The sequence below is a fragment of the Lissotriton vulgaris genome, chromosome 10 (genome assembly GCF_964263255.1).
Source record: "Lissotriton vulgaris chromosome 10, aLisVul1.2, whole genome shotgun sequence".
Taxonomy (NCBI): domain Eukaryota; kingdom Metazoa; phylum Chordata; class Amphibia; order Caudata; family Salamandridae; genus Lissotriton; species Lissotriton vulgaris.
The window spans coordinates 539,170,514-539,182,921 of NC_141698.1; the positions used below are offsets into that span (position 1 = coordinate 539,170,514).

Below are 12,408 nucleotides of genomic sequence, written 5' to 3' on the forward strand. Positions count from 1 at the left end.
GTAAAAAGTCAAATGAACGTCACACCGCCACAAGAGATAATTGCTACCAAGGATCGATGCGAAGAAATCGCCAGGTTCTTTACAGATAAAGTCGCAAACATTGAGCAATCCTTCATCCAATCCCCTAAATCTCCCTCCCCGCAACCTGCCCCCTTTTAACCACTCCTAACCAAACCGACCAAAATCCTACAACAGACAACCAGGCCTGCTTCAAACTGAAGAATGGCGCTAATTGGTCAAACTTCAAACTCATGTCAGAAATCGAAGTCTTCAATATAATTTCCAGCTTAAAGCCATCTTCCCACACTGTGGACCCCCTCCTATCCTCAATAGTAAAAAATCTCAACCACATCATTACCCCTTTCTGGACACAAATCATTAACTCATCTCTCGCATCAGGTTGTGTCCCAGACTCCCTACAACTAGGGCAAATCACCCCCTTACTCAAGAAACCAGGGGCCGATCCCAACGAGCTCAACAACCTAAGACCTATCTCCAACCTACCGTTCCTCACTAAAACATTAGAGAAATGCGTTCTCCAACAACTCAACAAACATATGGACGACTTCAACCTGCTGGACACCCTGCAATCGGGTTTCAGGAAAGGTTGTAGCACTGAAACAGCGATGCTCAATATCTCAGATGATATCCACAGAGCCTTAGATGAAGGTGAGGCCTGTCTCCTCATCCTTATTGACTTATCAGCGGCATTCGACACAACAAACCCTACGGCTTTACTTGAGACTCTGAATAGACGCTCTGGCATTAATGACACAGTTCTTAAATGGTTCACTTCATTCCTTCAGCACCGTTCACAACAAATTAAAATCAACTCCTGCCTCTCTGAACCATAACGTGTCAAACTTGGAGTCCATCAAGGATCAATTCTCTCAACATCCCTCTTCAATCTCTTCATGGAACCCCATGCAATTATTCTGAAGCAAGCAGGGGTTCAATACCACCTCTAAGCCGATGACACCCAAATATACCACAAAATCAAATCTCCTAAGGATATCCTACACCCCAATACCACACTTACCAAGATCCAATCCTGGTTTAACGCAAACCATTTAAAGCTGAACCCGGACAAAACGGAACTAATACGGTTGTCCCCGAAAAGTAACCACCAACCTATCCAAGCCTGGCTCAAAAATCTTAATGCTCCAAACTGCTCCTTTGTCCTATCGGATTCAGTAAAATCTCTAGGCATTACCGTGGATAAGAACCTGTCAATGAAAGACCACATCAAGAACTCTGCAAAAGGTGCACTGTACTCTTTAAAACACCTCAAGAAAATTAAATCTTTCATTCCTCAGGATGATCTTAAGACAATTGTACAATCCCTAGTTCTTTCTAAACTAGACTACTGGAACGACACCCTAACCGGTGCACAAAAAGCTCGCCTTGCCCCACAAAGGTCAGTTCTTAATATGGCAGCTCGACTCATAAGTGGTGGAAAAAGATGTGAACACATCACACCTACCCTCAAATCTCTCAACTGGCTCCCCATGGAAGGCATATGTATTTACAAACTAGCCTGCATCACTCACAAGGCCCTTCACACCCAATTCCCCAAATACCTGAACAACAAACTGGTTAAAGCAGGAAAATCGAGAACTCTGAGTAGCACCAACTCACTTCTTCTCATCCCCCGAAACTGAAAAGAAAAGCGACCCAGTGCAGATCCTTCTCTGGTAATGTTCCCAGGATATGGAACACACTCCCTACGGACCTCAGATGCAACCCCTCATTCCCTTGCTTCAAAAAGGAACTGAAATAACTGCTCCTCAACCAGTACTTCCCTGACCTAGTCAACCAACCTAGACATCAATAGACTAATGGTCTCCCCTCTCACTCTGACTTTTTCTTGGAGGGGGGGTCATCTGACTGTTTCAATCCACCTACTTTCTTCACTCCCCCAATGTATATTTAAGTGTGATGTATCTGCTTATATATTTTATGATTCCTCATGCTCTACTATGTAATGCATTTTCTTTTCTTGTGTATGTAAAGCGCTCTGATGCCCCCGGGTCTAGCTAGCACTATATAAAACTTTATAAATAAAATAAAATAAAATGTTGTGATAATCTACAACTGACACAATTATGAGATCAGACATAATAACGATATCTACTCCCCATCACTATAAATGCAGTGGGATCACTCTGATGCATTCTACACCAATTAGCATTAAGAGATGGGTCATACTAGCGATATCCACTCACCAACAGTATAAAATCATTCCATATCACTAAAGTAAACTCTGCCCCTAGTTGTAATTAATATTATAGCATTGGGAGTGGGATCATTATTTAAGTTTCTTTCTAAACAATTTGTCATTACAACATGTACTGGCATAACTATTGTTATGTGTCTTCTCTAATATGGCAGAGATTGAGAGTACCCATTGGTATAGCCAGGCACACGCTATCGCTGACCGCACCCCCCTGACTATGCAAGAGACTCTAAATCACTAGAAGGAACATTATCCAGAGTTATCTCGAGTATTGTTACTTCACTGGGAAGTGTTCAAAACCTGCTGTAGTTCCTCAAATAAATTGCGGTCACAACATGAGTGGCAGTATCTTTGTCACTCTCCTTCTTAAAGATGGACGCCAATGAGAGCAAGCATCCTCAGTGCCATGAGCACATCCACGTTGACCTCCCCGTGACCAACTTCCAGGTCACCAATTGCTCTGATGCACCGCACCTGCAACTCCAATCTGCTTTAAAACACCAGAGACACCTTAACCCCCTGACTTTCAGGAAGGCAGGGAGAGGGGTAGGTCCGACGCGACACTCCGCGTATGGGACCATGAGTATGGCAAATACCAAGGACATGTGGTGTATGTGAGTATTGAAACAGTACCTTGATGAGCTTAGTCCCATTATTTGCACCCGTCTTTTTTTTGTTCAAGACAACCACAGTATTCCCGTGGTCCTCTGCCTTAATCTAAGGAACATGTAGGCCTACTATTGGGAGTAAGAAATGCCACAGGCCTTCTCTAGGCATTATGAATGCCAGTGCTAATATCTGAATTCATGCCAAATAACGTATTGTATGTTGTGTTTCTTTTTATATGTTTTTATATGTCAGTTTGTCTTGATATGCTTTACAACAATCGCCTTTTCAGAACAACCGGTGATGTCACTTTGATACATGGATATAGGTGGCACCCCATGCTGGTAGAATTAAATGTGATGCTTATAGACTACAGCATGACACTGCAGAATGCAACGAAATGTTGTGGCCAGGTTCTACTGCAACTATACAAATTATGACACAGAATAATTTATTCTGTGGTTGTCTTTTCTCTTTCCTTTTAATCTCCAGGTTGGATTATAAAACGTGATAGGGTGGGCATAGCACAGGTACTTTCTTGATCATATGCATAACCACTAAGGAATGTGACATATGATTGCACTTTGACACCCTCTTTGATTTAAAGCAGGGTACTCATCTATTTCTGGTCCTGAAGATGCACCGCAGATCCCTCCTGGACCACCAGGGCATGAATCATGTCGACTTGACCTAGTAAAATCAAACAGTTGGTACACATCACATACCACACAGTAACACTTCATAATTTTGTGCTGACCGTCCAGTTTTTACTTCTTTTAACCCTACCGAAGAGACCCCCAAATAAGTGTATCACTGGACACAATTCAGGTAGATTTAGAACACTGGCACATCCACTTTTCAGCTCCACACACTCCCAGGCATCATCAGAGTTGTTTTATTTAAAAGATCTCTAAAAATGAGCCCTCTCGCAGAGCCCGTGGGGCATTGCAGCACTGGCCCCATAAGGAGCAATAAGCCCGGTGATGAAGCATGACACCCACATGGGTGCATGAGGGCATCACTTTCTATTAGGGACAGCCCTCTCACTAATACCTATACCAACCTTTCTGAAACCCTTTACTACATAGGAACAAGTACCTCCTTTGTTGTTACACTTTAACTCTAAATCTTATCTTTATCAGTAACAGTAGATCTGTCATTTGAAATATTGTATATAATGATCTATTACATTATGTTGTATTGTCATTTTGTATTTGTAGGAACCCTGCTTTTTCTGTGTGGCCACGGTGGATTTTTCACCTTGTGCTGGACCCTATAATTTTGATGGTTTTCTAAATGCACTTTGCCCGTGCTAACCAGCAGTAAAGTGTCTGTGCTTTGCCTTTAAACAGTGTTGAATTGACATATTCCTAATTTGAAGAATTAATTTATGTATAAGTCCCCACTATATGGTACCATGTTGTATCCAGGGCCACCAAGTTAAATACCACTAGTGGGCTGTTGCACCATTATGCTATCCACTACAGTTCTAGTGCAAACTTGACTTCTGGCCTACCAGTGTAGCCTGAGTGTAACAATGTGAAACATGCAGTTCATCTTGTAAAAATTAACCCTTTTGACAGATCAAAACTTCCCTTTTAGATATTATTATTATTTTAAATGTAGGCATTGTTGCCCAATAGGCAGGGTGCATCATATTTAATAGTAAGACATACAAAAGATTTAATGTGAACATGTCCTTACAGTGACTTACATCCAAAAGCTATTTTGACAGTGTCAGGCACAGCTTCCTTATATAGATAGGATTAAAATCCTAATACAGTATCTTGAGACTGGGGCTAGCTAGAAAAATCATGAAAAATGTATTTTTAATTAAAAAAGTCCAACACAACGATGAAGTCGATTTTTTAATAAATATTAGGGGAAAGTAACTTTTAGAAACATACCTTTTCTCTGCTTGAAATTCTTGCATTTGCTTTCTCACTTCTGCCAGACAGTAATTAGCACTGGAATAGGTGTGAAAAAGGTGTGAAGTTCTTCCCAGGAGTAAACAATAGACTGATCTGAAAGAGTAAGATGACTACTCGCTGACTGAAAATGCATGGTGGGGCGGCGAGCATCCATTTTGACATTAGTGTTACTTGTTTTAATGTCAAATCATGATTGACCATTCTCCTGGGGAACACTGGGATATGGGATGCCAGAACAATTCTTGTGTATCCACTGTCTGGTTGATGGAAAGCCCTGCTTTGTTCTACCTGGCTTCTGTCTCTGTGTTTATTAGGGGTATAGTGACTACCTCAAACTGTATTTTAGTGTTAGATGTGGGAAGAATCTAGGATTTAAGCAGTACACTCCTGTACACACCTCAGCCCCCAGAGCCCATGTTTAGTGTGACCAAAGACTTTTGCCATCTTGAAAGTGCCCAAAATGAGCAGGGTTACCCCTATTATTGCCTCATTGCTTAAGTCGCACCCAGCTGTCATTCTCACCCATTAGCTCATGCCAGGCATAAATGGTGCAACTCCAGGAACCGACTTTAGAAGACTTCTTGACTTGAGGAAGATCCAAAGAGGAATGAACCTCCTGGCTGTTGCCTAAGGTACTGAACCTTTTCTCTCTTGTGCCTAAGACAGAGAAATAGAACCTGAGGGTCAAAAGGCTGACCTCTGATTTAAGCTACAGGGACACAACAAGCTACAAGACGCTTTTTCCTGCAATTGCCCAGCAGACCAGTGGTAACTGGGCGTTGGCTAGACCCTGCTGTTTGGCCCCTGCCTCTCACCCTGTAAGTCCCAAAGGTCTTCTGTAGAAGTCCTCGGAGGCTTAAGAAGTGTACTTGTGTGGTAGAATTGGGACTTAAAACCTAAAAGTCAAAAGGTAACATCTTTGAGGATCACAAATCTGGTTGGTGTATATGACCTACGCTCCATCATAGTTAGCATCAAAATGTGCCTAGGTCCAGGTCTACCGTGACCATTAATAATCTTTAGCCCTTTATTGTTCTTGGTGCTATTCCTACGTAAAAATTAAACAATTCCTATCTCTGGTTCTCCTTATTTGATTTTTGTCATGTTGGTGTCCGATTGTTTACTAAATTTTACTCAATTTTTCCAATTCGGTTTGGGATTTTAAAATTTCTGTATTTCAACATTTCAGTTTTGGTACTGCATAAATATTTTACACATTGCCCTAAGTTAAGCCTTTCTGCTCTGTGTCAGAGCTACCATGCGTTTGAGCTCAGGTTAATTCTGTGACTTTGAGAGTTCACTCTGACAAGAGCTATGATTATTTCATGAGGTGGGTAGCCATCCATCCCAAATAGTAATATTATTTATGTTGTATAGCGCTGTGATGACTTCCCTAGTGGTGTTCAATGTTTCCAGTCACCCACTAACCAATCAAATGGGCAGCTGCCTGAATAAAGTTCACTAATGATATGTCAAGGCCATCCACATAGTTACACTACACTCTTAACCAATACCGTCCCAGTGTGAACATTCATTGACTAATATTGTTCTACTGCTTATAGCTTTCATAACGGAAACACAATGAAACAGTGGAAGTATTATAAACCCCTGTGCGTAATTAGAGTCTTGTGAGGACAGGTGGAAGGCACATACTTATGAGCAGTACTTTAGCCCTCCTGTTATAGCCCCACAATCCTGTGCTGCATATTTCCCAAGCAGTTGATGCTTGCTGGGGTGTACTTCATGCAGATTGTAATCACATTTAAAATACTGTTTATGTCATTAACTCAAATGTGACTTTTTTATTAGGTCTCTTGAATTATTTGTCTTTGAAGAACAACCAAGAAAAGCTTCACAGTCGTCGAAGAGTTAAACGAAGAGAACATCCTCTAACAGGTATAATCAATCATAAAACCAGGGCAGTGCGACCGGTGCAGTCGCACTGGGTGCTGACCTGTGGAGGGGGCAATGACCTCAGGGGGCGCTCTGTTTAGCAATATCTCAGGATTGGAGAGAGAAGGGGAACTTTTGCCCGGTGGTAGTGAGAGAATCTGAGGAGGCGATAATGGGGTATGGAGGGGGCCAAAAGTGATTGTCGCACTAGGCGACACCAGCTCTAAAGCCGGCCCTGAATACAATTGATCTGAAATGCATCTGCCTGTGTCATTGTGTGGGGATTTACAACGCGTATAATGTAGTACACTAGCATGTCCTTTTTCATAGTTTTATGCAATAGTAAGACCTCTTTATGCGTCCCACGGTAAATAAACCTGATTAGAGGGCAAACTGCTGTTTGTTCCCAGCCTGGTAGTTCAACTATTGCTGTTGTTTTCCCAATAAAACACACTTCATTATTCTGACTTTCACATGATGGAACTGGAGAAGATATTCAGTATTACCAAAGCGTGGCACATATTGAAGTGCAGAATTCGAACTGGAGAGATAACATCGAGCCCCTTAAATACTGCATCTAACCTTTTTTGTTATTTGCCACGCCAAATAAAGCACAGCACATAATAATGCCTATTTTGTCTCTCAAAATAGATTAATCTAAGTCGGCCTCTCGCCCTTAAATAGCCATTTAAGGACAACACTACAAGACAGTGTTTTACTGTTACTCCATGACATGTTCTCACACCATGGTCAAACAGAACCAATGACGTTTCCACTCTCTTTACTGGATAATGCCATCAACCAAGCTCTCGTAGAAATCAGAGGTATTTTTTGGGACCAAAAAATTCAACGCACAAATTTCTGTGTATGCCACTGTCATGTTCTGCCACAATCAGCTATCATATTACGTGAGTAGCTCAGATCTAATGCCGTGGTGTGTACATCAACGTAGATTCAACAAAATCGTAGTGTAGAGAATTGACATTACACACCATTTGATCCACAGTGCCATTACAGCCTAACCTCCCTTTAAATGTATTTTTTCTGCTCATGATCTAGGCTAAGGGAAATGTCTGGAAGCCAAAAAAATAAATAAACATGGCCCCTACAGCTCAGTTTACATGTTGCTGTTATTACAGCCTTCATGACTCTTGAAACTACCAGGGGCAGTGCCACAGGTGCCCAAGAGCAAATCACGGAGAGCAGCTGATGCCCTCAAAGTGATATCAATTGCTCTTTTGTATTGTATATTTTAAACAATTGCTACATTGTATTCTATATTGGATTGTCTATTTTAGCATCCCGCTTTTCTTAGATGTTGAGATGAAAGAACACGAATTGTCTTCTTCGAAACCCGCCTTGATTTCTTGCATCCTGCCCTTCCCTATGATTATACTTCCCAATGGTCCCTCATGTGGAGATCAGCTAGACCTTTTCCAGCATAGTGATGGAGGCAGTGATGCATCCTAGTTTAGCCGCATTCTGACAGGATGGTGGCGTCTGACTTCTCACTTGTCGATGGTGAAGGGATAGCTGGTGGTATCCAAACAGATAGCTTGGGGCACATGGTTATTTTTACCTGTACTTCTAGGATGGGAGCCTATCAATAAATACCCTCTTTTATGGCCTGTGTAGATGCCAAAAACTCCAATGACTGCGTGCAGTATTACAATAGTTCACTATTGCACATACTGCAATGAGGTAGTGCAAGTTCTGGGGGATTGCAGAGTTTTGTTGTGTTTGAGTCAAAACTTTATCTACGTGTTTAACTGCTTTAGTCTTAGTTAAAATCGTGTTTTTTTATGACACACTTCATTTTCAACCCCGCTGATGACAGCCTTTGGCCATTGCCAGCTAGGGTTTGTTGTAGACCTTGTGCTAAGCCCGCTGCTTGCAGCCAGTCAGTCCCGCTGTGCACGATCTACAGCCATTTGCAGCAGGGGTTTGTTAAGAGGCTCTTGGGCTTGCAGGGGCAGGGAAACACTGGGGCACACTGAAGCTGAATCACGGACCAACCAGTAATCATGGATCCAGCACAGGGCAACTTGCTTTCATCTACGGTACTGGGGAGATTTCCTTTTTTTTCATGTAAGGGGGGAAGGAAGCCTTCCCATGATTAGACTCCTAAATACAGGTGACTTTGCTATGTGCATGACTTGTCCATTCCATTAGGACCGCCTATGTTATTTCTCTACAAAACTTTCCCATTCCAAGATGGCACACTTCTTCTACCAGGTTGTCAAGGAGTGCACTTCCTGTTTAGTAGGTATATAAAAGCTCTACCTTCCAGGAGGAGCATGTCAAGACTCTGTCAGGCAAGTGCTTCGGAATGTTGCGTATGCTGAAAAGGATTTTTCCTTGGATCCCTCTTACCACCAGAAGGGCCCTGTTACAGGTGCGCCTAGCCAGTAGACTAGATTATGGAAACACGCTACTGATAGGGATGAGGGAGGACTTGTTTTCATGGTTACAAGTCATTCAAAATACGGCGGCACGGTTAGCATTGAATAAGCTGGCTCGAACTCCATCTCTTCCCTTACTGAGAAAGTGACATTGGCTCCCGATAAAGAAAAGAGCAGTTTTCAAACTCTTATGCTTAGTATTTAAAGCACTCAATCGACTTGGACCAAGATATCTCACAAAAAAATTAGAATGGTATGTCCCAGCCCGCCAGCTCAGATCCAGTGGGCAAAAGCTCCTTCAAATGCGGAGAATTAAGAAGGTGAAGACGGGAGGCCACGCCTTCTCTTACTTGGCCCCTAAGTATTGGAATTCGCTGCCAGGACAGCAGCGGGCATGCACTACCTTGACTCTTTTCAAAAAGCACCTTAAGCCCTGGCTATTTTAGATGAGTATGCTGTACATTGGTCTGTCTGCCTCCTAGGCACCGAGAGATCCGCTTGGGGATGATTCATGCACCATATAAATAATAATAATAATAATAATAATAATCATAATAATATTTACCTACCACCGGTCGGACGCACTTCTGCCTCATACACTGCAAAAGGCTTTGTATCATTCGTAACTGCCCTGTCTCTACCAAATTGGTGTGCACCTTCACCACAACACATTCCCAGCCGCTCCTAAACAACAGTGTACATTAGTTATGCAGACCAAGAAGCTGCACTAACTAAAAGGACATGTCCATTTACAGTCTCAGCAACACCAGTACCACAAGCACAGGGAAAACGGCTCTGCTGCACAGTAAGCACAACTCCTACAACTCGGCCCCCCACGGGGCTTCCACTCACTTTAGGCCATTATGCAAAGCTTTGCCGCCTTACCAACTGCTCCCCTTAAAATCAACTCCCCTCCAGGTGCCCTCCAGGTGCCAACAATCAGGTCACCTCAATCCCAGTAATAACAGTGCAAGCACACCACCATATTACATCTGCACCCCAAAATGCTTTCAGTCCGCTGCCGCTCAACAAACCTCACCAAAATAAAAACATATGCCACACACCACTCAACTTCCCTGCAAATATGTTAGCTCTACAAATTATTTACAGGCCTACTCCCTGGCCCCCACTCACCCCCCCCCCCCCCCCCCAGAAGCTCCCCGCTACCCATAACCTCATCAACCCCTAGAAAGCCTTTCCAATAGCCTAACAACATCTCCTGCTTACTCCATAGCCCTAGCTACATGCCCCCATCAGGCCCCATTCCATGCGCCTCATCTTAAACTCACCATAAACAAGCATTGGCATAGCTAATAGGTCTCGCCTTTGGGACCTTATAAGTGTTTAGCCATGCAACAGTTGATGTTGTTGCACCAAGAATATTGTGCTTGATAACTTAACACTTATAAGGTCCCAAAGGCGAGACCTATTGGCTATGCCAATGCTTAATATGTATTGGCATTGATAATTCATTTTATGTTAAATAATTATTAATCATTAATTGGTAAATATTTTGTTTATTTGGTACTTCATTTTTATTAATTGATTAATTGGTAATTATATTAAGTGTATTAATTTATTATTGAAGTGTGTTGTGAGGTTATAGGGCTACAGAGTGGGAAGTAATTTAATTGTAATTAAGTAAATATTTATTTTAGTGTTGAGTATTGATAATTAAATTATTGTTAATTATCAGTTGGTAATACATTTTTAATGATTTTTTAAAAATTCATTTATTGTGCATTAATTATTAATTGATAATTAAATTTTATGATTTCTAATTTATTGGTATTTATCAATAATAATATTGAACACACTCAAACTCTCCCAGAGTCTTGGCACGGGTCAGTCATCAGCCCGATTTACAAACGCGGTAGCAAGAAGCATCCCAGCAGCTACCGGATCATTGCCCTACTAGACATGGAGGCTAAATACTTTGCCGGAGTCATCCTGGAGGAACTAACTTCATGGGTATCCGAAAACTCAATTATCCCAATTAATCAAACGGGTTTCTCCAAAGGCCAAGGGACCACAACCAACATCATGGCATTGTCCTTGCTGATGGGAGCAGCAAAAGAGATCAAGTCATCATTATACTCGTTTATCGACTATACCGCGGCATTCGACCATGTGGACCTCAACAAACTATGGCAGAAACTGGACCACTGGGGAATACCGAAACGCCTCCTAGATGCGCTAATAATGCTCCATTCAAAAACCTGGATCAAACTTAAACTTGGGGCAGGAACGCACCTTTCGAACGCCATCAGGACAACAAAAGGGCTAAAACAAGGGGGCGTATTTGCGACACTACTATTTAATCTTTTTCTAGCCGACCTACCTGGGGTCCTCGACAAATGCCCTAACCACGCACCCAAATTGGGGGAAATCGTCCTCTCTAACCTCCTGTTTGCGGACGACTTGGTGCTGATAAGTCGGACACCAACGGGCCTCCAGCACCTCTTGAACGTAACCCACACTTTTTCAGTAAAAAACTCCCACCAAATTAACTTCAGTAAATCAAAGGTCATGGCCGTGAATTACAGGAAAAAAAGGAATCTCAGTTGGCATCTGAATGGAGAGCAGCTTGATCAGGTGACCTCTTATAAATATATGGGAGTTATCCTGGACTCCAAAAACACGTCTAGGACGCAACTTGACTCCTTAGGAGGCAAGGCGACGACGATCTACCTGGCATTAAAACCATTAAAGGCCAAACTTCCTAATCTCACCTTTAAAACGCTCCTTGAAATCTTGCGTGCAAAACTACAGCCTACTCTCACATACGGCAGCTAATCGCTCCACGGGAAGGATGCCACATTACTGGACACAGTCATAGCCAACACATACAGGGCTCTGTTCAATCTTCCAAAATACGTCTCTTCAGCCCAAATTCGACTAGAGTTCGACATCCTCAAACAAACCCTAGAAAGGCGGAGCGTGTGCATAGCCAGCTGGCACAAGATCCACATAGCAGAGACGGGCTCCTTAAGCTCCAACGTATGGGAAGAGCTACTTCGGCATCGCAAATCCTCGCCCAGAGACTACCTACTTGAATCACTTCAAGTTCTTGGCCTGACCGACATCTGGGAAACATCAATAGACCTTTTGTCCTTAAAGAAAATCGCCAAAAAATTGGCGCGCTTTGTCTCTGTGATCGAAGACAAGCATGATCTAGCAAACAGGGCGCACGGCTGGATAACGTTGGGTGACTATGGGAAAATACAACCGCAAGCATACCTTAACATCGGTATGAAAAGGGAACTCAAAGAAAAGCTGCTAAAACTTCGCCTAGGGGTGATCCCCATACTCCCCCACCTCCCACCCTGGGAAAGAAATA

General features: G+C 42.6%; 1 protein-coding gene across 1 annotated transcript in view; it reads left to right on the forward strand.

Annotated features, from left to right (window-relative positions):
* LOC147688483 (UPF0764 protein C16orf89 homolog) overlaps window positions 1-12,408 on the forward strand; it is a 723,296-nt gene that overhangs the window by 655,924 nt on the left and 54,964 nt on the right. The window contains exon 7 of the mRNA XM_086939833.1: window positions 6,583-6,669. Within this exon, the coding sequence (XP_086795959.1) occupies window positions 6,583-6,669 (87 nt within the window). The remainder of the gene's footprint in view (window positions 1-6,582; window positions 6,670-12,408) is intronic.